The sequence below is a fragment of the Eleutherodactylus coqui genome, chromosome 6, assembly GCF_035609145.1.
Source record: "Eleutherodactylus coqui strain aEleCoq1 chromosome 6, aEleCoq1.hap1, whole genome shotgun sequence".
Classification (NCBI taxonomy): domain Eukaryota; kingdom Metazoa; phylum Chordata; class Amphibia; order Anura; family Eleutherodactylidae; genus Eleutherodactylus; species Eleutherodactylus coqui.
The window spans coordinates 235617391-235645190 of NC_089842.1; the positions used below are offsets into that span (position 1 = coordinate 235617391).

The 27800-nt window shown below is 44.4% G+C and overlaps 2 protein-coding genes and 1 long non-coding RNA gene across 3 annotated transcripts in view; all 3 read left to right on the plus strand.

Annotated features, from left to right (window-relative positions):
• LOC136633421 (death-associated protein kinase 2-like) overlaps window positions 1–27800 on the plus strand; it is a 704757-nt gene that overhangs the window by 413800 nt on the left and 263157 nt on the right. The gene's annotated exons all lie outside the window — the stretch shown is intronic.
• On the plus strand, window positions 746–16379 carry LOC136571903 (uncharacterized). Its single transcript, XM_066572520.1, has 7 exons — window positions 746–1213; window positions 2268–2288; window positions 5456–5713; window positions 5819–6073; window positions 10548–10796; window positions 11614–11859; window positions 16033–16379. The coding sequence occupies exons 1-7, from the start codon at window positions 1147–1149 to the stop codon at window positions 16377–16379; spliced, it is 1443 nt and encodes a 480-aa protein (XP_066428617.1). The 5' UTR covers window positions 746–1146.
• LOC136631638 (uncharacterized) overlaps window positions 18203–27800 on the plus strand; it is a 29132-nt gene continuing 19534 nt past the window's right edge. Inside the window, exons 1-2 of the long non-coding RNA XR_010793076.1 lie at window positions 18203–18351; window positions 20101–20166. This is a non-coding gene — a long non-coding RNA (uncharacterized lncRNA). The remainder of the gene's footprint in view (window positions 18352–20100; window positions 20167–27800) is intronic.

Sequence of the window (27800 nt, forward strand, 5' to 3'; positions counted from 1 at the left end):
TTAGCCAGAACTACAAGCCACAGTGTTTGCTTTAAGATCTGCAAACAGTGGAAAGGACTGCTGGCTTTATTATACTGTATGCAGAAAACGTATCGGAAACCAATACCAGATCTCATAGATTCACCTGTGGCTTCTCTTTCGTATCAGTATGAGTCTTCTTCTAGTGGTCTAGTCACTGTTTGCTAGTTTGTCCTCTAGTGAGTACCTATTACATCTTCCTTTTACAAACCACCACTGCATGGAAATTATTTATAGAGTCACCACATATAGACTCTTCATAAATTTGTGTCTCTTCACCAACCACCACTGCGTGCAAATTATTTATAGTGTCACCACACATAGTCTCATATAGTCTTCAGAGATGTGACTTTTAATACTGGTGGAAATCATTGCCAATTATGTGATACTGTCTGCTGAGGTGGTATATGTAAATCTATTATGCGTGATACTGTCTGCTGAGCCAATGTATCTGAGCCATTTCTAATGCACCATCAAACAGAGCAGACCAATGTGGTGATAGTGTAGTACCCCTGAGTTCGGTACTCCAGCACTTTCTGTGTTGACTAAATCATATTTTATTGTTATGTGGGGTAAATGTATTGTTATGCACTGAATTGTTGTGTTCATGCAACCTAACCCGGCATGAGTTTGCAGAATCCAGCTTAACCTCATACCTTGCCTGTCAGTCACCCTAGCTAGCTCAGGAATTTGCTAGTTAACTAAGTGGTAGTTAGGGACCCTGTGATTGGAGGATAAGCCCTTCACATGGGTTGGGTGAGAGAAAAAAAAGATATGTTAGAGCGGGCGGAGTTAAGGAAGTTTAGTCCAGGGAAGCCTGAGATATAGACCGGGGAGGAACAAGGAGAACATCTTTACTAAGCATTCAGAGAACAGCCAGTGCAGTGGGAAGTAGAAGAACATCTTAATTGTGAATACTCAAGAAAAAGAACTATTTAGAGGAACACACACACACAGCAAAAAGCGAAGAAAAGTCACCAAAGAGATCCAAAGACTGAAGGGAGAGATTGCAGAGCTAGAAACAAAGAAGGAGATCATCAAGAGAGGCAGTGGTCCCTTCCTGGAAGATATCATAGATGAGGGAAAATTCAAGAGTCGTCAAGAAGCTGCAGTCACCACAGAGGATCCATGAAACAGGTTCAAGGTTCTTTGTCAAAAAAGCTAAGATTTGTGGATGATATGGACGGTAAGAAAGGTAAGCCAATGACGTAGAGGTGAAGAAATAAGAAACAAGTTTGCTTGCCTGCATAGGAGCAGGTTGGGGCTCTCTGGTGCGCATTAATTTGCAGACTCGTCAATCGATTTACTGCAGCTTTTTTATCCAAATTCCTGAGGGAAATCCACCCATGGTGAGACCTCATGTATTGTGCCATCAGCAGAAATGCAGAGTCCATTCGCTCCTCAACAGGTTAGTTCTATTATGGCAACACAAGAGAATGAAGAAATGAGAAGCATCTTTTGATGGGAAGGGTTGGTAAGAAAAAGCCACCAACTTTTCGCAACCGAACAAAATTCCTCTCGTTTTGCATATTTATTCATACATGGGCAGCTGTTATTGGGCCTACCTAAGGTGTATACATTGATGTTACAATGCATACATCTCAGATAGGTTGTTTTTGTTGTGATTTTATGTTAACTTGGCTCAAAAAAATTGGGTTTTTCATACAATGAAGAAATGCTGGACATACATCATTTGTCATTTTGCTCATTAGTTGGGGGCAGTGTTACTGTGTGGGAGCACAATGAAGGCACTATCACTGTGTGGGACATAAAGTAGACATTACTACTTGGCAGGGCACCAAGGTGGGGCATTATTACCATCTATGGATGGAGTACCTATGTAGAGCTGGGGGTTTGCTGGTAAAGCGAGGAGCAAAAGATATCTGTGTGTTAGATTCTGAAAGAAGTCATTAGGGCGGTCTGGGTCAGATGGTGAATAAAACTGAAAGTGAATGACTAAATTCAGAGATGAGAAAACCTATAAATAATTATATCCAAGCAATGCCACTGGGACCTGTGAGTCCAGGCAACAAGCTTGGGTGTTGGGGCGCAGTTTCAAAATTTTCCTGGGGCCTATTTCCCGACAGTTATGCTCCTGTCTACTGAACCAGTATAGACATATTTTTATTACACTGTCTTCACACCATACAGCACTACTTTCCCTATAATGTTACTGTATATTATTTCCAGGTACCTGGATATAGGAGTAAAGTACAATAATAACATTACTTTCCCGTTTTCTCTTACAGCCATGTTTACAAGAATAACAGGTGAGTTAAAAAACAAATTGCATCACAAAATATTGTAATTCTGGACCAAAATGGTCCGCAGGCTGCTGTATGGAAGAAAGAAAAAAGCATCTTCAAAATGCTTGAAAATTTGTTGTCTGATCACTTGGAAAGTAACAGTCAAAGCCACAAAAAGAAAAAAGGACAAACGTTCCCTAAAGAAAAACTCAGTGATTGATGTAATTTTATTACTTTATGAAGTTTTATGCATTTTTAAGCCCAGAGAATCTCTTTAATGTGCATATTGGTTGAAGCTATAAAACTAGTGACAGTTCTGATAGAGAACTAAAGGTCTAACTCCAGTCAGAATGATTTCACTCCTCCCACATCCCACCCGTCAGGATCCAGGAAACTGAGATATGAGGTGCTCTGTGGCAAATCTTTGCAGTGCAGGGCTCTTCTAGTATTTCCTGTATTTGCCTGTGACATGGAGGGGCGCTATTGTCAATGCTGATATTTCAGAATAGTGAATGAAATTTATAAAAGTTCCAATGACACTAGGCGATTATTAACTGCAGATCATGGTGTGTCTTTGCCAAAATTCTCACATTTTTGCGGTTTTATCGCAAAACGTTTAGAAATTTGGAGCTAAAGGTGCCTACCCACTAGCAATATGTTTTCTTGCGATGCACGACCGAGTGAAAACACAAGCCTCGCAGCGCCACGGAAACTCTGTGATATCGCTCATTGTTTGAAATGGGGTCGGCAGCAGCAGCGCCAGCCCCATTGAAAACATAGGGAGTACATTGCAGACTTCTGCCATAGCTGTCACAGCTGTGGCAGAAGTCCACAATGCTCTCCCATTGCTTTCAATGGGGCTGATTCTGCTGCAGTCCTCATTTAAAGCAGTGGGTTGCAGGCAACACCTGCAGAGATGATTTTCGGGGAAGTGCTTGAAATATAAGCCCTTCCCTGAAAATCATCCCTAGCTGGAAAAAAAAAGTTAAAAACATTTTTTTAAATATTCCCGCCCCCAGGAAGTGCTGGTCTTATTGGCTGAGCGCTCAGTCAGTGCTCAGCCATTCAATGAGAGCTGAGTGCTGCATGCGATTGAGTGTAAAAATTTCAAATGAGTATGAAACCATTGACAATCACTAGGAAGATACAGCATGCTGCTAGTATAAGTAGTGAAGGGGTTAAAGGAAATCCTTTCTATATACCAGAGAGTAGTACGGGATAAGACAGAATATAAGATGGTCTCCCAGACCCCCCTTGCATTCCTTCCTAGTGAAATCATAGGGTTTCATTGTATATTATAGTTACACCTTAAAAGGTGAAACTAATGTTAAACATTTTAGTTGTAGCCTATAATGTATCCTATTTAGTCTTGGAGGTATATACTTTCCCTGTGATGTCATTTATGGTATATAAACCCCATGCACCTTTGAATGAATTAGAAATCATTTGGTACCGCAACAGTCTGGTGTGATTTGTATTTCTCCTAGGGGCCCATGCTTCTACACGAGATCTGATTGTCTTTTCCTTGGTAAATACACAAATTCTCCTTAAAGTGGGTAGGCGCCCAGTAACTGAACACTTGAGCAAAAATAAGTAATACTGTAGAACCTCAACAAATGTCATTAATCTGTCCGGAACCAATGGACTTTAGTAGAAATCAATGTTAGTTGAGGACATTATTTCCATAGGAATTAATGTAAATCCAATTAATTGGTTCTAGACGTTCCAAAAAACACACCAAACCCCATTAATAGAGAATAACTCTGGTCTTTAATACCAAAAACAATAACAATACTAAATGAATATAAAACACAACTGTAAAGAATAAATGAACATTTAACAGGTTTTTGGACATTTAGCATACAGTGCTTTGACATAGGACTGCAGGGACATAATTATAGCAGTATGTATCACTGTGTTATCTGTGCTTTGACATAGGACTGCAGTATTTATTTGCAAACGTTTCTTTACTGTACTGGACTCATCTGTACAGTACTTACATTTTGCAGTACAGTGGGGATTCAGGGGGCAGGCAGCGTTCAGCCGGCACTTTGGGGATTCAGCTGCTGTACTGTGTCAGGAGGCAGGCAGACACAGCAACGTTCAGCCGGCACTGTGCACTGTGGAGAGGGGAGGGGGAGGAGTAGGCGCGCGCTGATGTAGGAGAAGCAGGAAGTGGCCAGCATCAGCTGCGCGCTGGCTCACTGAGAGGCGCCCGGGGTCATGGAGTGGTAGGCGCCCTCATCTGAGGAATGCAACTTTATTTTAAGGGACCGCCGCTGCCCTGACACATCGACTTAATTTGAAAACAGCTTTACTTAAGAGCAATGCTACTCAAGGGTTTACTGTACTTAGTGGAGCCTCCTTTGGTCCTAATGTCATCAGACACTCGCCATGTCATACTTACTAATAATGTCTAATACACTTCAGCTGGTATTTTCCTCCATTCATCCTGCAAACATTTGGCAAGAGATCTCAAAGAAGATGGATGCTGTGCAACGTTTCAGTTCATCCCTAAAATGTTCAGTAGGGTTCTGGTTGGGACTCTGTGCAGCCAGTCCAATTGTGGAACATCCGTATACTCAAACTAATGTAAAACATTATTGGATTTGTGACAAGGCACGTCGACTTGTTAGAAGTATGGCCGACCATTCCCAGAGTATTACCACATTGTCAGCAGCACATTATTGCCTAGAATGTCAGGGTCACCTCCGTGTTCATGGTACTTGCCAGTATAACCAACAGACCAAGACCATGCCATGGAAAACATCCCTAGGCTATAACGGAACCTCCACCATTCTTAACTATTGGCACAGCACACTCAGGCAAAAGGTGTTCCCCAGGATGTGAAGATGGAGTAGTGTGATACATTCTTCCATTGCTAAACTGTCCCATGATTACACTCCTTGCACCACTGTAGATGGGCCGATGCATTGTGCTTTGTGATGAATGGCTTGTGTACAGCAGTATAACCCATATATCCAATAGTGTGCATTTTGCGTCACAAACCATGGCTGACACCTCCAAGGGTCTGCATCTTATGTAGCATACTTTGGGACACGTAACCTCCTAATAAATCCTGATCTGCTCTACTGATAGGGGGTTCAAATAATTGCGTAATTTAAGTTCACACAGCATAAATAATGAATGTGAATGAAAAATTAGCATTCATGTACCTGTGATATTTTCAGGAACTGCATTGAGACCTGTGGTGACCTTCACTCCAACCTGGAACAAGATCTTGCATGGAGACTCTGTAGTAATGACCTGTGATGTGGACGCCGCTGTGCAGGGTAACGTCACCTACACCTGGTATAGGAACAATGAACGGACCCATACAGGGAAGACGTTCACCATTCCATCTGCCCAGTCCAGACATGGTGGGAATTACCAGTGCAGCACCGGTGAGGAGAATATCAGTGAGGGCATTACTCTCTATGTCACACCAGGTGAGTCAATCTAAAGTAGAGCAACCAGTCCTAGGCCAGATATATAATGTGCATGGACTCACCAGATGGTATATAGAGGCTACAGCTCTGATCTTTGTACTTTAGGTCCGGTCATCCTGCAGTCACCACCCTATATATACGAAGGAGACGACCTGTCACTGAGATGTCACAGCGGCTCCAAGGTATATAGGGGACAAGTAGTCTTTTATAAGAACAATGAAATTATAACTTCATCCACTGCTAACTCTGAAATCCTGGTTGGAAACCATAAAGATGCGACTGTTGTCTACAATTGTACAAAAGAAGTCTTCACAACTGACTATGGAGTACACAGCGATGAGATCAACTACACCGTTCAAGGTAAATCTTGGCCAACCTGCTACTAATCAAACTACTAACGACCACTTGTCTGTTTGTATGTGAGTGAGTCTCATAGCTCGGCTCCCTACTAACCTCCTAGCCCCACCCCTGGCGATGTCATAGCTCCGCCCCCTGGCAATGTCATAGCTCCACCCCCTTGCACCGTTATGGCAGGTCCTAACATACTGAGAATACAACAAAGTCGTTATTATGTCAGACACAACTCAGTGGCCCTAACAGGAGACACCGACCTACCACCACCACAGAGATTTAGGGGCTGAAGGACCTGCGGTGATGTCACTGCTGTGGGAGGAGCCATTCTGGAGTTTGGTAGTACTGTATGCTGGATAAGCCAACAGAAAGTACCAGGACCTGTGATGTCACTGTCGTGTAATCACCTGTGTGGGTGGAGTCAGGGATCACATGACCAGTGGCTCATTACTGTATCCTAGAGATGTGTGTGCCATGTGTGCAGTCAGCATAAATGTAGTAGAGCTGCGAGTGGCTGTTTGTCTAATGTGCTGTGCGTGTAATGTGTATATTCAGCCTGGATGGATGTCATGTAACACAGCTGTGTTTGTGACGTGCATGTCATGTAGTAGAGCTGTACTTTTACCATCCGCATGTCATGACTGTCAGGCACATGTCATGTACCAAAGCTGTGTCTGTGACGAGCATGTCATGTAGCAGAGCTGTGTTTGTACAATGCACATGTCATGCCTATCAGGCGCAAGTCATGTACCAAAGCTGTGTCTGTGACAGGCATGCCATGTAGTAGAGCTGTGTCTGTCAGGCGCATGGTATGTAGCATAGCTGTGTGTGTCTGTCACACGCCCATGTACCATAGCTGTGTGTGTGATATGCATGTAGCAAAGCTGTGTACTATAATTTCCTAATAACACTGCCCAATGATGATTTTGTTTCGGGTTCAAAATTAGCATATCCTTATGTATTTCCATCTGCTGAATTCAAAAATCACCATAAAAATGATCAATTAGCTATTGCTTTGGAAATACAGTGACGTGTCATTTTTTGAGTTTACATTTTTATTTTGTGGGAATTTTTTTTGCGGGGGGGGGGGGGGGGGTTGTCACACCTCTCAACTGATATAGCACAATGTTTTCCATATGTTTGTAGGTTATAACCATCATAAATATTGCTATGACTGCATTTCATATTGTTTCTGTTTTTATTTTTTAATGAATTTCTGGCTTAGGAGTGCTTTTGAAGTGTAAAACTTGCTATATCAAAACGCCACGAAAATATGTAAATTTAGTGAATCATTTCTGTTACATTTGTGGTGAAATAACATTTTTGTCACAGAAACGCAATCTGATGCCTCTTGTGAAGAATGCCTATCATCAATATTTTGGTATGAAGGTAGGGGACCAGGATACGTCATGGGCTCCACATATATGTTGCAACTCTTGTTCAGTTAAAGGGGTTGTCCCGCGGCAGCAAGTGGGTCTATACACTTCTGTATGGCCATATTAATGCACTTTGTAATGTACATTGTGCATTAATTATGAGCCATACAGAAGTTATCAAAAGTTTTTCACTTACCTGCTCCGTTGCTGGCGTCCTCGTCTCCATGGTTGCCGTCTAATTTTCGCCGTCTCTTGGCCAAATTAGACGCGCTTGCGCAGTCCGGGTCTTCTTCTGTTCTCAATGGGGCTCCGTGTAGCTCCGTGTAGCTCCGCCCCGTCACGTGCCGATTCCAGCCAATCAGGAGGCTGGAATCGGCAATGGACCGCACAGAAGCCCTGCGGTCCACGGAGGGAGAAGATGCCGGCGGCCATCTTCACCGGGTAAGTAAGAAGTCACCGGAGCGCGGGGATTAAGGTAAGCGCTGTCCGGTGATCTTTTTTAACCCCTGCATCGGGGTTGTCTCGCGCCGAACGGGGGGGGGGGGGGGTGGGTTGAAAAAAAAAAAAACCCGTTTCGGCGCGGGACAACCCCTTTAAACTACGAGAATGGCTGAAAAATAAAAAAAGATCTCTGGCTTTTGCTGTGCCTATGGTTTGGCCGGAGCCTACAAACCATACAGATGACTTCTATTTCTGCTTGACTCCGCCTATACAGGCCGGATTGTCAATGAAGGAAACAGTAACAGTTCAATACCCGAATCTTCCATCTGCTATTCGACCTGTTCCACATTCAGATAGTTTACCAGTTCCTACTCCACCCCAACATTATGAGCTTGAGGTAGAAAATGAAGAAAGTGTGGAAGAACCCAACAAGCCTTCCACATCCCATGACCCGGACTTTGAGGTTAAGTCAAGCATAATTGAGTGATCTCATTCGAGACCTTGACTTGTCATAGGAGAAGGCAGAATTTCTAGGATCAAGACTACAGCAATGGAATCTTCTCCAACGTGATGTGATATCGCTGCGGTTTTTTTAACGTGTTTGTCAATGGGATTTTCTAATATTAAAAGACGCATCGCACAAAAATCACAAAGCACAAACTTGCGATGCATTTTTAACATTAGAAAGTCCCATTGACAATCGTGTTAAAAAACCGCAAGTGTGTAGGAACCCTAATAGCAGCTTCATGAACTTTCTTCTCTACCTGAGCATGAACCTCCAGGAAAAGTAAACCATGCATCTGTACATATAAACACCAGCCCCTCTTGCTAGAGGATGCTGGTCATTATCCATTCCTCATCCTTTCCTCGCAGAACTCTGGTGTTTGGAGTCATGCATGCTGTAAGACTAGTTTGTGTCATTCTCCCACACACACCCTGAAGATGGTCTGGAGGCCTGATTCTCCTGTTGGCAGGGTCTTCGGGCCCCCAATCCCTTACCCTTCTGTCAGGTGTGATTCCATACATCAGATGCCCTTTCTGCTGTCCAATGGGTGATGTCTGATGCTCTGCCTTTTACCTGTGTGGATGTTTAAACTTTCTTTGTTTAGGTGTATGTATACAAGCAGGAGGTTTTGGGTGGGATTCCCCTGAGTGTGAACAATGTCTTGTTCAGTGTCTGTCTGTAGGTGTGCAGATACTTGCTGTAAACAATGTCTTCTTCAGTGTCTCTTTGTTGGTGTGCAGACACCTGGTGTGTTATTTGTTATGTTGGCGTTCCCCTGTATCTGTACGTACACAGATGTCTGTTGTGTGTTATATCCTCGTCTGGTTTTCCTGCCTATTTTTCTAGGTCAAGGACAGTGGTCCCTAGGTTTCAGCATGAAACTGTCCTTATTAGGAGGATCGCCCCACTTATAGGCGGGTTTCCCTTTCCTGGGATTGGTAGTCTTATTAGTGTAGGGACTCACAAGACAATAAAGACCCTTGACGTGGGCTTGTGAGCTTACGAACTTTGGCCAAAATACTAACAAATGCCTCATACTTATTAATATTCCCATCTATCTTGTTGTGTTAGTACATCTGGTAAGTATTTGGCTATCTGGCATTGATCTAGAGGTTATGTCCCTGTTCTCCCTTTGTTGCTGGCGCATTTGGTTTATCTTTAGTGTTAATCGTGTCCGATTATGTGTGAATATTCCTATACACTTCCCTTACAGCCTCACTTACAGCCTTATATATATATTGTGTTTGTGTAGGCAAGGTGAATAAGAGCTACATGAATGTAACACTATATCTATGTGCTGCTGCTAACAAAATGCAAGTGTCTCCCAAACTACTGCAGAGATACACACAGCGGACAAATTACTGCAGTCGACGTGACTGTCACCACCCTATGCTGCCCTCAGTAAGGGCTATGGAAAACGTTTAGGCATGTTTGTACTTTACTTTAGCAGTGCTTTACACAAGTGCGATGATCATTCAAGTAACATAATAACTTAGTATGTTACACTGAAAAAAGACAAATGTCCATCCAGTTCAACCTGTTTCCACCCCCCTTGTTGATTCAGAGAAAGGCAAAAAAAACAATCAGGCAGAAGCCAATTTACCCCGTTTCGGGGAAAAAATTCCTAATCCCACTCCATAATGGCAGACAGAATAATCCCTGTATCAACAATCCTTCTGGCTATTTAATGTCTATAACCTGTAATGTCATAGTGCTCTAAAAAGTCGTCTTATTCCATCTTGAACTAGTCTATGGATTTTGCTATCACCACGTCCTCAGGCAAAGAGTTCCACAGTCTCACTGCTCTTACAGTAAAGAACCCCCTTCTATGTTGGTGAGGAAACCTTCTTTCCTCTAAATGGAGGTGGAACGGCTAGAGATCATTCTGATCTGCCTGCCCCCATTCACAGTAAACAGGAGTCGCTCATAGATTAAGCGGCTCCCGCTTACATGGGCCTACAGACCCTTGGTTTTTATTTCTGCGAAAAACCACACAACTAGATAAGTGATTTCTTGCTCTGTGGCCACATGCACGAAGGACAATTATCAATTATTAATTGGATTGTGAAATAAAATTAAAAAGAAGCTGTCGTTGTCTGGTAGTTTATGAAGTCTGTAAAAAAGAAGACACCAAAACTCTGTACAATGTGATGTATTGCAGGAGCTGCGGCCTCAGTCACGGTGACCTTCTCTCCAAACTGGAGAAACATCTTCTCGGGAGAGTCTATAACAATGTCCTGTGAAGGAAACATCTATAAGTTATATAGCTGGTATAAAGATGGTAGGTTATTGGAGAAAACCGATCAGAACTACATGAAAATCATTTGTGCCCAAAGAAGTGACAGCGGGAGTTACTACTGTGGAACCAGTTCTACTCTTAGTCCTCCGGCCCACTTGGATGTCAGTGATGGTGAGTTCTCCAGTGGATTTGTTGAACACAAAGTAATATAATATACGAGCCGTGCAAAGAAAATACATATATGTTATATCTGGTTACAAGTTAATTCTGATTGGTTCTACAAACTGACTAAGAGGCGCCCCCATAAAAATATATATTGCAGACGGCGCTATCTGGACCCAATTATAATGATCTGATATATAGGAAGGAATAAAAAGCAAAAGGTCCATGAAAGCGACAATCCTGTTTTGGCACAAATTCTGTCCCAGGACTGAAAGGTGATGGGATATATTGCCCACAGTCATTCTTATCTGCGTCTCCTTAGATCTGCCATTTCTGGGCCCCGTTTTTGGCCATCCATGATGGCAGCAGAAATTTTCTATCCACCTAATAGACACTGAGCACTGAGCTCTAATTGGCCAGTGCTGGCCACGTGAGCAGGTCTGGTCAGTCAGAGAGCAGGTATAACGTATAGGTATTCTAAAGATTATGTTGGCCATCTTGGATGCCTGAAAATAGGACATGGAATGTCGGGTGGGATATACTCTGTCCCCTCCTTTTCTGAGACCAAATTTTGTCCCGAAACTAGAGGGTTGCTTGATGCGAACAGAGGTTGATCTACAGAATAATGTAATCCCTAACATACATGCATACAAGTTAGCTCTCCTCCATAAGAAAGAGAACTATCTCTCTAGTGTCCCCTACTGGAGGTCAGACATTGACATACAGGCTACCTACCGCCAATACAATCATGTTTCTTCTTAACAGATAAGCCTTGATATCACTATGTACTTCCAGAGTTGGTCCTGTGAGGTTGTCTGTATTTCAGGTGCGGTCATCCTGCAGGCTCCTCTCTATGTATATGACAGATATAAGACGTATCTGAGATGTCGCAGCCATCCTGAGTATTCTGTAGAATGGACAAAATTCTATAAAGATGGTGAGTTTCTACAGGATTCAGAGGATGGACGATTAATGATCAGACAACCGGATGCGGCCGCGAGATACAGATGTGAGAAAGGACTATATGGGAATTATGTACCTTACACCGAGTCCGTGTCTGTTCCAATCAGAGGTAAATCTTCTTATTCACAAGTAACGCAAAAATACAGTGAATACACTCTTTGGCACAAAAAAAAAATCCAACCCCTAGAAGGACCAACCACTACCAGAGTAAATGGAGCACATTAATGGAATGTGAGAAGCTGGATGATTGCATCCATGAATTACCACCCCCTGGGTCATTTTGACCAGACTGTTAGGAGGTGTTGGTGCAGCATCCAAGCAGCAGGCCCACGGCCTAGAAGACAGCGGGGTAGGGTTTTGGGCCTTCTCACGAGGTTCTACTATCTCCCACTCTGAGGGCAGCACAAGACCCGTCCAAGTTACCACTGGAGGGGACTTGCACAGGGGTAACCCATTCAGTGCTGCAGCTATGTAATACACATCATATTCATTCAACATAAAAGACACTGACAACACATAGGCATGAGACAAATGCATTCATACATTATAGAGGGGCCCTGTTAACTCCGGGGCACTACAGTCCCCTCTACTTGAAACAAGCCGACCCCTTTGCCTCTTTAAAGCAGAGTATCTGTCCAGAGTGGGTCAGTCTCAGTGCGCTACCAAAAATCATTTAAAGACCTCACTGTTCAGTCATGGAGGATGCAAGGTGTAACCTAAACACGTACTCCCCCTCAGGTTACTATTCAAAGCTTACCCATCCCAGCGTACTCAGACTACCTTTGCAAAGTGGTATGGAATCACTGGAGATTACTGCTAGGTTGGACAAAACCCAAATGCACTAGCATTGCTATGGGGCACTTACTTAACTCTTCTCCCCAAAGACTATAGAAGAACCGGCTTAAAAGCCGGAAGAAGTACCCTGCGTTGGTACGAAAGCTCGCTATTATTACATCATGTATTTTTGTTAGCCATTAAAAGGTATCATATCTACAAGATTACGTCGTTTCTCTTGCTGAGAACAATCACATTTTGCTCTACTGGCTAACACGGTACCAGATCTTTGTTTTCATTGTCTAGGGTCTGATGAAATGGCTCAGAGCAGCTGAAGTCTGGCTGCCGCCGTGTAGCAGGAAATTCCTAAACGGTGCTCTCAGGCTCCGGCAAGTAGGCAACCTTGGAGGACTGCTGCGAGGCTGACGTAGACTTTCTGGGGGTTCTCTCCAGCTACGATCATAGAAGTAGAGCCACACACCAGGGTTCCCAAAATCTCAGATGAAAGGGCGCAGAGCTGGAGGAATAGCTGATGTCACCTCCTCGTTGTCCTTATGGACGATGATCCATGGCTGGTATGGCCTTTGGCATTCACTCTGGGGGGTCTCCTCGAGTGGCTCTGGTAGCTGTTCTGCCTCTGAAGAGATAGAAATGGGAGGTGACCTTTTCCTTGTAGGCACTAAGTCTTTGGGCTGAGGCCCCAGTCCCTTCTTTCCTGGTGGTGCTGATGCTGCAGAGGTACTCGTGATACGACCTCGTAACTCAGGTTCATCCCCACAGTGAAACCTGAGTTGAGGTGGGGATAGCCGGCTGGCACACAACACATGGTCAGTATAAGAAGACAGTCTAGCAGTACACTCACCGATCTCGCTGACTCCTCCCCTGGGCTGTCCTCAGCTTGCTAAAACTGGATTGGATTTAGACTTTGCTCAATGGTGGGGTTGACTCTCCCCTACTTTTCTCACAGCCTTGGCGGAAACAGCGAGGTAGGAAATTTTTGTGGGCTTGGGTTTAGGTGAAGAAGAACAGTAAGGCCAGGCACCATCTTGCATACAGCACACAGTGTAAGTCCATATCTGCACTTTGTTGCTCACCATAAAGTGCGGGCAATTCCACTCGGCCTAACAATATAACACATTTGCTCTGTAGTTTGTACCACATTTTAGACACATAAAGGAGCGGTTCCTCTCCCCTTTCTCTCTGCATTTTCTAGTCAGATGAACCTTGGTCCTCAACTTCTGGCTCAGAGGGTCCTCAATCTTGGCCAGCACTCTACGGCTCAGAGGATTGGCGGGATCTGGTCCAGGGAGACTCAGAGGGTCCTTTTTTACCCGGAACAATGCTGGAAAAGCAGGCAAACTATAACTTCAGTGTGTAACAACACCGGCACTTAGTGCAGCTCAGAAGGCCAGAAATAGCGTAAACTCCTTTGAAACACAGACTTGGGCAATACAACTTCTTCTCCCGTCTGGGAAAATGATGGAGGCACTTTTCTGTCCATTTTCTTGAACAGGCACACAGGAATCATCTTGTTCCTGATGCCATAAAGCCCCACCCTGCAGCATCTAAGGAGCACGCCTACAGCCTAGGAGACAGCAGGATTGAGTTTTGGGCCCTGTCTTCCAGCTCCCACCCTGAGGGTAGCATGGGATTCATCCAAGTTACCGCTAGAGGGGACTTGCACATGGGTAACCCAATAGTGGTTTACCTTTAACAGTCTTTTGTCATGGGTGACACCACTGTTCCTTCCTCTGCAGGAAAACCGGATGATGGAATAAAGGGTCCCCACACACAGGGAACTTTTAAACAGCAAAGCTGGGAACGGTCGGCAGTGCTTGTTTACTTGAGAGAAACTATTTACAGTCCAACCAATTGCATAAATTCACACCAGCAGGAAAATGGTGCAGAAATCACAAAGTGGTGCGACAGGGAGGAAAATCACAGGATAGCAAAAGAAGCTACAGTCCTAGTTATCTGTAGGGTTCTGGTCCCAGTACAAATTCCTTTACACTCGCCAGCTATTTACCGATTGGCACTCACATTTGGCGGGTACTCCACGCTGCATGGCGGATCCACTCTCTCTCTCTCCTCTCTTTAGTGGTTCAGGACACCACTGGCATCTCCTGGGTAAAGCAGGCTTAGGCAAGGCTGAGGATATCTTTCAGCCTCTTCCATTCTGAACCACACAGGACTGATCATGTCTGCGTGGCTCACTTGCAGCTCCACGAACACTCCTCTGTCTTGTAAGCTCAGAACAGAAGACCCACCAGAACTGACTTGGAAACACAAATATGAAACACGATCACGTAACAAACAACAAGATACATTTCTCAGACATCTCACATACCAGACAGTTAACCCATGCAGTGCTGCAGCTATGCAATACACATATGTATTCAACATAAAAGACACTGACAACACATAGGCATGAGACAAATGCATTCACACATATTGGAGGAGCCCTGTTAATTCCAGGCCACTAAATTGGGACCAATGAGAGCACGCACATAAGACTACCAATAGAGAGGATCATCTGAGTGCGCAATAAGCTCCGTAGTCCAATGTGAATAATTCGCAGCACACTTCAAGGAATTGCCTTGCTATCTATAGATGCGCAATAAGCTCCAACAGTTTTGTTGTCCGCCATCTAGAGACAGGTGGCACAATTGTTACACCCCTGTCAGAACCTCGTGGGCCAGACCATGGGTACTGCTTTGATCTTGTTTTCCGCCAGCGGCAGTTACAACAAAGTGAATCCACTCCTGCGCCAGATTGTGACAGAATAAACACACTACAAAACGGAGTCTGTTGTAGCCATGTTACGGAAACAAGTTGCGGAATTACAGGAGTTCTGCGCCACATACCAGGAGAAGGTGACAATTCAGAGGCCGATGTTTGTATGCCCATACCATCCTGATTTGATGAGAAGAAAGATTCTACTCTTCGACCATGGATTGATTTCTGGGAACTAAACAAGATTACTATTAAGAATTGCTATCCTCTCCCTTTAATCCCAGAACTGCTGGAGAGGTTTTGGGCAGTCAAAATCTTTACTAAACTGGACTTCAGAGGAGCATATAATCTGGAACGGATCCGCCCTGGGGATGAATGGAAAATGGCTTTCAGAACAAGATATGGGCACTGAATATTTAGTCATGCCATTCGGGCATTGCAATGCTCCTGCCACCTTCCAACATTATATTAACAATGTTTATCGTGATCTATTGGATCAATTTGTGGTGGCCTACCTTGATGACATATTTTTTTCTCTGACAACTTGGAAGAGCATCATAACCACATCCTGTTGGTCTTGGAGAGACTCCAAAAGAATCTCATCCATATCAAACTAGAAAAATATCCCAGGCAGCAGCCCTTCATACTGAGCTATTCAGCATACTGGAGAGTTCTTCTGAGTCCAAGTCCTGTGTTCTTTGTGTCCTGTCACATGTTCTCTGCTCTGTGTTTTCTCTGTCTAATCCACCCTGTGTCTTGTACCTTCCCCAATTAGTCTCCTATATAAACCTGGCCCTGTTCTCTCCTTCATGTTTACTGTGCCTTGTGCCTCTAACCGAGCTATTCTCCCACATACCTGCTCCTCTACAAACCGATCGTCAACTTGTGTACCAGACCCCGGCTTTTCCTCCTGATCTTGCAAATTCTAAACCCTTTGTACTGCACCAACATCTCATGTACCAGACCCCGGCTTTTCCTCCAGGCTTCGCTACCGCTAAACCCTTTGTACTGCATCAACATTTCGTGTACCAGAAACCCAGCTGCTTCCTTGAACTTATTTTCTGCCAGTGGCAGTTACAACTAAGTGACTCCACTCCTGCACCAGATCGTGCACACCACTAGTAATGGTACAAGAGACAATGACAGCTCAGCGATATGTTCAGGACATCCTGCAGCCACATGTGTTCCTCTCATGGTGGCTTCCAAGAGGCATCTTCCAGCAGGATAATGCTCGGCCGCACACACAAGGGTGTCACAGGAGCCCCCACAACATTTCCACACTTTCATGGTCACCAGTCGCCAGATTTATCACCAATAGAACATGTATAGTAACATTTGGGATGCCAACTTCCATAGCCTATGAGTCTGCACAATTTAGAGGCTCAGCTACAGCAAAAGTGTAGCAATATGTCACAAATTACCATACACAGCCTGTATCCTCTATGCCTGCCCGTATCACATCTTGTATCCACGCTAGAGGTGGCCAAACATGATACCAGAGTCTCCATGCCCGCCAATGTTATTGGTTGGCAACTGTAGTGGGAGCAGGGCATTTTAACCCCTTAGTGACCAAGCCTGTTTGCGCCTTAATGAGCAGGCCAAATTTTAGAAATCTGACATGTGTCACTTTAACATAAAATATCTCCATATGGGTTTTGCATATCAAAGTGATTCTGACATTGTTGCTCACTACATATTGTACTTAATTTAGGTGGTAAAAGTAGACCAATAGAATTTGTGTATGTTTATTAAAAGCGTCTAAATTGAGAATTTTTTTTTTTAAATGTCATTTTTCACATTTTCAACTGCAATATCTCAAATATGTGCAAACATACTGTACACATTTTTGATGAAATATATAGTTCTATCAGTTTGCTTTATTCTGGAAGCACATTGGAAAAAATTTAGTTTTTTTAACTATTTAGGAGTGGTAAAAATTTTACAATGATTATTATTAACATTTTGAGGAACATTTTGTTTTCCTACCACAAGCCAAGATTGCAAAGGCTCATAGGTATCAGAATGATAGATATCCCACACATGACCCCATTTTAAAAAAAAATGCACACATTAATATATTCACTGGGGGGGGGGGGGGGGGTCAGGAGTATTTTGACTCCACAGTTTCTTTTCAGGAGTTAATGCAATTTAGAAGAGAAAAAATAAAATTTCATATTTCTTCAAATATGTCATTTTAAAGACAGTTTTTTTTCTATAGTGCACATGAAAATGAGAATTTGCAGACCAAAATGGATACCCTTGTTTGTCCTGAGTTCAGAAACGTACCCATTGTGGCCCTAATCTTATGTCTGCGTGCACAACAGGGCCCAAACCGAAAGGAGCAGCCGGTGGCCTTCAGAACAGAAATTTTGCTTGCAGGTGTTTTAGGCTCCATAGCACACCTGTAGAACCCTTGAGCTGCACTTCCAATGTTGAGGAGTGCATTCACTATGTAGTGTCACATTGTTATATAAATGCCTCATGTTGTATCGGTTCCTCCTATGAAGTCATTTACATGGTCACCTTCACCAACAGAGCTGTTCTGCAGCCCGGAGATAAGACTGACCCCATCCACAGTTAGAGCAGGTGACAACATGACCCTGACGTGTGACACGAGGCTCAGTCCACACAGACCGACCACAGAACTGCAGTTCACTTTCTACAGAGATGGACAGGAAGTCCAGAGATTAAGCTCATCTAATAACTATGAAGTTACAGCCGTTCAGCTGGAGGATTCTGGGAATTATACATGCGAAGTGAGAACATTAGATAACAGAGTTCAGAAGAAAAGTCAAGAGTTACATGTCCAGATATTTAGTGAGTACAAAGAAATATAGCAGTGTGGTGAGAAGTGCAGCAGATATAACATAGTAATGATATATACTGTGTGATACGTGTGACATGTATGTAATGATGAAATGATGTGCTGCTCTCATAGATGTGGATACACAGAGACATATCGAATTCTTGTACCCAACACTCTCCGTGGCTCTGCTGCTCGTCCTCCTCATATCAGCTTTTCTGGTCTTCAGACACAGGCATCAGATAACTGGGTTATTCACCAAAAGAAACCGAACCGAAGATGCACAACCAGGTTACTGCGGTCTCCTTGACGTTATTAGTTCATTTTATGTTATTGAATGTGCGGCTTGTAAGAAACCAGAAACAGCTTTAATTTTCTAAATATTCTTATTAAGCCCCGTTTTATCTTTATCCTGGAAGAAATGTTCCCCTGTGCTCACTGTCGCCCCCTGCTGAGAAGTGTAAATTCTAGAGGCTGCCAGATGTACTGTGGGTGAAAGCAAATTTCTATATACAGGAATATGGGAATCATTAGGAATTCTCTTTTAATGATATGAGCGGGGGCAGGTTAAGGCTGCATACAGCAGTCAATTATGATGGGGAACCCTCCCCACTCCACGATGTCAACCCCTACCCTGGGAAAGAACCTTGCGGCATGCTGTTTTGTAAGCCCAAGCCCTTTTATGCTAAGCCTCGCTCTTTGTATCCCCTCACAGTAATAGTGCTCATTAGTGACGCCCTCATAGTAAATGTGCCTCTCAGCGATCCCTTCACAATAACAGTACATCTCTAGATAATAACAGCTCTGCACAGTGATAGTGACTACAGTGCAGCTACCTTCAGTGATCACAGGTGGCATTTTCTCTGGTGTTGGTTGTTCTCTTTCCATTTTCTTCTCTATTCATGCCCAGACCATCACAATGACTTCTCCCAGACAAAAGTTGTTTCTGCAGAATTTGACATACAGAAATCTTGGCCTCCGTGCTTTTCCATCACCCTCCCTATGTTTTCCAAACTTCTGCACAATCCATAGTGCCACAGATAGTAATTAGGACCCTTGCAGTAAAAGTGACCCCTTTGGGCCTTTATCAGTAATAATGCAGCTTCTTCTGCCCCCATAATTAGAAATGCCTTTTTACTGTCCCAATAATTAATAATGCCCCCTTTCTGCCCCCACAATTAATGATGCCTGCTTTCTTCCATCATGAGTAATAATGCCACTTTTTCTGCCCCCCATGGGTAATAAGGCCTACCCTGATAATTAATAATGCCAACTTTTCTGACTCCATGAAAGTAATAATGCCCCTTTACTGGCCCTATAGCTGGAGTAATGCCACTTTTCATGCTGGCTAAAATAAATACAGTATTCACCTATTACGCACTACCCAAGATGCTCTGGATTCATTCGTTCCGGGTAGCGCTGGCACATGCTGCACACATGACTGGTGCTGGCCAAAGCCTAGTCTCAGAGTCTGAGTCCAGGGGTTGGCCAATAATGCTTACATCTATCTGCACATACATGTATGGAGGAATAATCCAGAGCTGGTTGGGTAGCCCGCAACAGGAGAGTAGGTTTTGTGGGGTTTTTTTTTTTTTTTTTTTACCAAAGGGCTTCTTCTCACCAGATAAACCAGTTAGAACCAGTTTTGGGGGCTTACCTTAGCCCACCTGACGGCAAGCAGTCAAGGCTCCCTGAACTTTGGATATCACGGACCTGGAGCCAGTGCGCTAAGTGCTTCAATGATGTTCCAGGCCTGGATATGATCCTGACTAGCATTATGTTTGATCACATGAACCTCTATCTATCAAAACTTCTCACATGTCAAATAGGTTTTTTTTAATATTAGGTACCCTTTAACCAGAAAGAGGTGCAAACTAAGTAGAGTGTACAAATGAAAGCAGCACTACTATGAAATTGTTTACTTATGGAGAAGAAGACAAGTAATATAATAATGCCAAAACAATACTTAAAAAATGCAATACTTTGCTCCAGAGTCACTTAATTTATTATCTCTGTGTGTAATTTTATTACTTTTTTCAGCTTCTTCCATAGAGCTCACCAAAGCCGATGACGTATGTTACACAACTCTTCATTGCCCTACAAAAGGTCAGTTTTTATTTGCTTAAGAACAAGCTGAAAAAAACTTTTCTAGGGTTCTTAGTGCTGTTCTGGGGGGGTGCTGGTTCTAATTGAGGAAATCTAGCTGGTGTCTTGCAGGCAATGCTTCATGGGAAAAAGTATGCAAATTAGCAGTCCTCTAGAAGCAAGAAAAGTCTCTTCAGTGCCACATATCTATCGATATATATATATATATATATATATATATATATATATACAGTGGGGGGGGAAAGTATTTAGTCAGATACCAATTGTACAAGTTCTCCCACTTAAAAAGATGAGAGAGGCCTGTAATTGACATCGTAGATAGACCTCAACTATGAGAGACAACATGAGAAAACACATCCAGAAAATCACATTGTCTGATTTTTAATGAATTTATTTGCAAATTATGGTGGAAAATAAGTATTTGGTCACCAACAAACAAGCAAGATTTCTGGGTCTCACAGACCTGTAACTTCTTCTTTCAGAGGCTCCTCTGTCCTCCACTCGTTACCTGTAGTAATGGCACCTGTTTGAGCTTGTTATCAGTATAAAAGACACCTGTCCACAACCTCAAGCAGTGACACTCCAAACTCCACTACGGTGAAGACCAAAGAGCTGTCAAAGGACACCAGAAACAAAATTGGAGCCCTGCAGCAGACTGGGAAGACTGAATCTGCAGCAGGCAAGCAGCTTGGTGTGAAGAAATTGATAAGGGCCAATAGGGGCTGTAAAGAAATTAATAAATGTCGCTTATCAAAGTACCGTATATATGCTTATCAATCTATTTTAGCAAAAAGAATATTTTAGCAATATATTGTATGTGTAACAGAAGTCATGACTGTTTTTAAGGAAGTACGTCTGATCTAAGTGGAATCAGGAAGTTCTAAGGCCAGATGTCTCGGAAGACATAGCCTAACCGCAAAGAAGTTGCTAGCTCTTACATGTGAAATCAGCTATTTCTTAATGTCATATATCAAGCCTAAATGTCAAAGTTTATTTAATGATTAGGTCATAAGTTTATTGTAAGATGTATGGAAATCATGAGGTTATTCCTTATATTACCAGAGGTCGCATCCCTGCGTGGGCGATCTTCTATATAAACTGAGACTATGCCAATAAACACTCAGAGTTCATTACTTCATCATATACCGTGTGTATGGTCAGTACTTAGACTCTCAAAGGAGCGCTCCTCCTGCTTAGGTCAATTCGGAACCGACAACATAACTGACCAGTCTGTTTGAACAAATTAACCCTCGACAGTTCTTGGCGTCCAACTAGGGGGCGGGGCTTACCTTTACGGGACATCGCAACCAGTAGACTGAAACAAACTCCTGGCCCGTTGACGTGGATATTGGATCCGGAGACTCCAGACTAAAACACCGGTGTACAGGTAAGAGCTTATCTTACTATTATACAGTCTGGATTCTTTTGATCTGTGTGTCTCTAACGGACTAGAGGTATGTTGTTGCCTGTTTCCTATATTTTCTGCCCCGTCCATATTTTAGAGTGAATAAGTTCATTTAACTGTCCTAGACGGAAGAACTCACTCATTGGGACTTAAAGAGTCATGTTGTCTGTATTGGAGATTGAAATAATTGTCATTATTATAGTCTCATTTCTGGCAGTCATATTCTTACTCTGGATCTGTTATAATATTACTAAAAGTTCCCTAAGAGGTGAAGTCTGGTCTCCCCTGAATCCTAGTGTTTGAAGTTGACCACGTTTTAGTTCTGTAAATCTATTCCGGGACAGGGAACTGTGTGTTCCCAGATAGTCTCAGTGATTATCTTAGTTTACTGTGTGAAATATACGTCCTGTATACTTAGTGAAGAATAGTCGGAAGTGGTCAAGATGGGGTCTGAACAATCTAAGACATATCAGACTCCTATTGAGATAATTAAAGATAGAGAAGGGGAGGACATTTGCAGACAAGCCTATAAAGTTTACAAACGTATAGGCCTTAAGAAGGCGGGAACATTCAATTATGAATTTTGGTCACAATATGAGGATAAGCATAGAAAGGAAATAAGAAATAAGGGTTTGGAAAAAGGCATGAAGGCTATTCTGGACTGCTCTAAAACAGCAGAAGACGAACACTGGGACTCCGAGTCCCGAGGCGAGGGCATTTTAGTTTATTGTCCTATGCCCCGGCCACCAATAGACGTTCCCATGGAAACCCCTACGGTTCCATTAGTCTCTCCTGTCGTCCCGGCCGTTCCACCAATGTCTCCAAATAATCCCTTTAATTCTCTGTATCCCAATTTGCCACCCTTGCCTCCTACGTATCCACAGGCTACTGCCCAGATGGATACACCTCCCTACAGCCCTCAATCAGGATCCCCAGGCCCTGAAGTAAATAGAGGTCCGGCTTGGGACTGTCCACGTTGTGGTCAACAGAATGCCTGTTTTAAAGAACTCTGTACAGTATGTGGGACTCCACGTCGCAGGGATCAGTGTAGACAACCGATTCCCTTGTTCCCAGTTACAACCTCCACTACCCATTATAGAGAACCAAACAGACCGAGTCCACCATTGGGCACGGTCAGACAAGAGGACACTGACAGAGCCAGCAGCTTTCCATAGAAAGTTGGAAGTCATACAGAAAAACTACTCTGCCACTTGGACAGATATGGAATGTCTTATGAATGTAAAATGTCCTCTGGGCCTTTACAATAGTATTGCTCAATTTTGTGGTCTTGAAGATCGCCCAGATGACCCCCAGACATTACCTAGTGGTACTCAATATGTGGACAAGGTTAAGACCTGGTTTAAGGATAAAGCCCAAGAGAGACGTACAGCCCTAACCCAGTGTAGACAGAACAAGGGCGAGTCTATTGAATGTTACTTTGGCCGTTTAGAGGAAGTTGGCAGAGATCTGGGTTTATATGATTGTCCAAAAGCAATACGTAATGCTGCTTTTTGTGAAGCCTTTATGCAAGGAATAGATAAGCGCCTGTCTGAACGCGTTAAAGCATGTACCCCCGATTGGCGACAGGCCAAACCGCGTGATCTATATAAGAAAGCTGTAGGATTTGTCATGGACACAGAAGACCACGCAAAGTGTGTTATGATTAAACATTACACCATGGAGGGGGACACAGTCCGACTTAACGACCCCAGGCGGGAGACCCGTAAGTGTTATAACTGCGGGAAGACTGGACACTTGGCCCGTAATTGTAGGGCCCCTAAACGCCCTAGACAGAACTTGTCAGACGAAAGGGGGAAACAGGGAAGTACGGCCACTACCACATCATCCCGCCCACAGGGAAACAACGGGTATACCAATTACCAATGAAGGTCTGGCACTCCTTCCCCCGTGTCCCTTATAGTTACTGACGCACGTGGGCCACAAATTTTTCAGCCTCTAAAAATCCAGGGGAAGGAGGTGCCCTTTTTAATTGACACAGGGGCCACTAAATCATGTGTCAGTACCTCACAAGTCAATGATCTTAGTATTCCCCTCTCAGACTCCATAGCCATAGCCGTTGGAGTGTCCGGTGAACCAACACCCATGCGTGAGACCGAGCCCATAGAAGTCTCCTTTCAAGGGTCACGAGTCCTCACTCGCTTCCTGGTGTCACCCGCTGGGGATTGCATCATGGGAACCGATGTGATGGGACCCCTGGGGTGCTGTATTCAGCTCCATCCTTCCGGTGAGGCTCATGTCAGTACCTCTGCGGCCGACCACCAAGTATTCTGTCTCATGGCAGCAGACTTGGTCACTCCGCCTCCTTCTTGTACTGTATATGTGTTGACCCCAGAAGATACACAGGTTCTCTCAGCAGTGCCAGAGACCCTTTGGGCAAAAGGGAAGACAGACTTGGGCCATCTCCACGTACCCCCAGTCATGGTATATCTCAAAGATGGGGAAAAAGCCCCCATGATCCGCCAATATCCCCTAGCCATGGCACAGGAAGACGCAATAGCCTCCACTATTACAGAGTTATGTGCCTTGAATGCTTTAAAACCTTGCGTCTCACCCGCTAACACGCCACTCTTCCCGGTTAAAAAGAAAGGGAAGAAAGGTGAACCTGATACCTACCGGATGGTTCACGATCTAAGAGAAATCAATAAGGTGACCATCCTAGAAACACCTTTGGTCCCCAATCCTTACACTCTGTTGTCCACCATACCTTCCGGAACCTGTTGGTACACTCTGATCGATCTCGCCAATGCCTTTATGTCCGTCCCGATCCACCCCGATTGCCAGTACCTGTTTGCCTTCACATTCCGAGGAAAACAGTACTGCTGGACTGTCCTACCACAAGGGGCACAAAACAGCCCAAATCAATTCACCCGATGTATGAGGCTTGTACTTGATGCATGGACGGTCCCACCAGGTGTGGCCCTGCTTCAGTATGTTGATGATCTCCTACTCTGTGCACCGGACAGACCCACCTGTGTTGCGGCTTCACTCAGCCTCCTTTGTTTTCTTGCAGACAGTGGGTGTAAAGCCAGTAAAGACAAATTACAGTTTTGCAAATCTCATGTTGTGTTTCTTGGTCACTGCCTAGGTCCTGGTACAAAACACCTCACGCCAGAACGTACCAAGGTGGTGGAGGACATGCCACTCCCTACCTCCCATGCTCAGTTGCGGACATTTCTGGGGTTAGTTTCATATTGTCGGCCGTGGATTCGCTCTGCCTCCATGACCATGCAGCCTCTGTACGACTGCCTGAGTTCTAAGCCATTTGCTTTGACCCCGGAAGCCGAGTCAGCTTTCCATCAGCTGAAAATACAGATTACCAGTGCTCCAGCACTGGGTCTGCCTGACTATGATAAACCCTTCCAGATGTTCGTGACTGAGATGGCGGGACATGCTACTGCCGTCCTCACACAAGAGCATGGTGACAAAAAGCGCCCTGTAGCATACTACAGTGCACATCTTGATGCAGTAGCCAGGGGCTCACCCTCCTGTGTAAGAGCAGTTCTGGCTGTACAAGCACTACTTGAGAAAGCGTCTGAGGTGGTCCTAGACTACCCTCTTGTGGTCCTCACGCCCCATGACGTACATGGAATTCTGACACAGGTGAGCCGTAAACATCTGTCTCTTGCTAGACAGGTTAAAATGGAACTTGCAGTACACTCTTCATCCAATGTCTCATTTCAACGTTGCACAACTTTGAATCCGGCCACCTTACTGCCATTAGGTGACACTGATTCAAAAGGGGGAGTAAGCACAGGGGATCAACTTTTTGTCAATTCCCTAGGCGAAGAGGAAGCTTTTTGACGCCGAGCACCAGCATGACTGTGCTGCTCTGATGGAGCAGGAGACAGCTGGATTTGCTCATGTCACAGATAAGCCTCTCCTGAACCCCCACCTTGAAATGTTTGTGGATGGATCACGATACCAGAATGAGATGGGCAGATTTGTGACAGGGTTTGCTGTAGTATCAATGAATGAAGTACTGATAGGCCGCGCCATGCCCCCACATATGTCAGCACAGGAAGCGGAGCTGTGCTCTCTGACCGAGGCCTGCAAGTTAGCCCGGGGAGTCACTGCTAATATCTACACGGACTCCAGGTACGCGTTTGGCGTTGCGCATGACTATGGGCCGATTTGGCGCGCGCGGAGCTTCCTAACAGCTCAAGGCAGACCGATAAAGAATGGTGAGGCAGTAAGTAGTTTAATGTCAGCTATCATGCTCCCGAAGCAGGTAGCCATAATAAAGGTAAAGGCACACACCCAAGGGGACTCCTTGGAAAGCAGAGGCAACGAGAAGGCAGACGGAGCAGCAAAGGCTGCAGCCCTGCTGGACTGGAGGGCACCCGTGTGCAGAGTTCAGACCAGGTCCTGCCCAGCGGAGGAGGATCCTGATCCCCCTGCCAAGGACCAGACCCTCTCTGTCCCACCACAGAAGGAGGTGGACCTACTCCCCTCAGGGCAAGAGCAGGAGCGCTGGGCAAGTGCAGGGGCAGTAAAAGGAAATGAAGGTTGGATGATGGGTTCCCGTATGTGTTTACCTGCGGCTGCCTATCCTAGTATGGCCCTTTTGGCTCATGGAAAGGTGCACGCTTCTCGTAATGCCATGGTAGCCCTGGTGGAGAAAATGTGGTACGCTCCGGGATTTGACAGGATGGCAAAGGCATACGTCAAGGCTTGTGAAATCTGTGCACTACACAACCCCGGTCAAGTAGTAAAGACCCCTCGGAAGTGCACTCCGCGACCTTTGTACCCCTTCCAGAGACTACAGATAGATTACATCCAGCTGCCCAGATCAGGAAGGTATGAGTATGTCTTAGTATGCGTTGACCTCTTTTCCGCGTGGCCCGAGGCCTACCCGGTCACGAAGGCCACTGCCCAGGCCACTGCAAAGAAACTTGTGTCAGAGTTAGTGTGCAGATTTGGGGTACCAGAGACCATTGAGAGCGACCGTGGTACTCACTTCACTGGTGAGGTAATGAAGGAAGTCATGTCCGCCTTAGGAGTAGAGCAGGCCTTTCACACCCCCTATCATCCGCAGAGCTCCGGAAAAGTAGAAAGACTCAATGGCACCCTCAAACTTAAGATACAGAAAGCCATGGTTGAAACAGGAAAACCTTGGCCCGAGTGCCTACCTCTGGCACTCTACTCAGTACGAACCACGCCAAATAGGAAAACAGGACTGTCTCCTTATGAGATTCTCTTTGGCTCAGTGCCCAGGTTAGGACTGTATCACCCCCAAGCTCTATCCCTGGGTCATGATAAAGTTACTTCCTTTGTGCAGGATTTATGCCAAAAGCTAAAAATAACACACGACCTAGTCTTCTCTTCTATTCCAGACCCTGATAGTTTGGAAGGATCCCACTCTCTGAATCCCGGAGATTGGGTGGTGGTAAAGAGACACGTCAGAAAGACTTTGGAACCTCGCTTTGACGGACCATACCAAGTGCTGTTAACCACTCCCACCTCGGTCAAGCTAGAAGGCAAACCCACTTGGATCCATGCCTCACACTGCAAGAAAGTTCCAACGCCTCAGCACCACGAGGGGGGTGGAGAGTAAGCCCAACCCAGGGTGGGGGAGGAGGATGGCAACCTGGACACCAGCATTGATAGTCTGGATAGGTGTATTATTTACCCTTTGTTTTCTTGGACTACTCTCTTTTCGGGATAATTCCTCATCAACTGTCGATGTAAGAAGAAGATGGACTGTTTGGGCGGAAGGACACCCCAACATGTGGGAATACTTTGCAAAAGACGTACTGAATATTTCCCACATGTGCATGCCCAACCTTCGGAGTGGGGAAGATATTTTACGGACTTGCTTACTGTCTATCCCCACTCCAATAAAGACACTTCGCGATATATATTCAATAGTGCATAACGATAGTGATGTGGAGGAGAGCAATGTTATTCAGGAAAATACCTTTCTTAATGTATATGAATATTGTTCCTATTGTGATGCGGTCGAACATACACTTTATGTTTCACACAAATGATAAAAGATTTGTTTAGATTCAGGAAAACAATAATGCATTTTAAAAAGTCAAATGTCGGCTGTGATCTTGGGACTTGTTCCGATCGCCATATTTGGGGTCAGGAAGGAATTTTTCCCTTTTATACAAGGATAATTGGCTTTTTTTTTCCTAAAAGGGTTTTCGCCTTCCTCTGGATCAACTCAGCCTCAAAATTCCCCATAATTGTCATTCCTGTGTGT

Coding starts and splice junctions, on each gene's coding strand:
- LOC136571903 (XM_066572520.1), top strand. CDS start 1,147: ATGAAACAGGTTCAAGGTTCTTTGTCAAAAAAGCTAAGATTTGTGGAT. Junction 1,214..2,267: donor TGATATGGACGGTAAGAAAG/GTAAGCCAATGA, acceptor TTTCTCTTACAG/CCATGTTTACAAGAATAACA. Junction 6,074..10,547: donor GATCAACTACACCGTTCAAG/GTAAATCTTGGC, acceptor GATGTATTGCAG/GAGCTGCGGCCTCAGTCACG.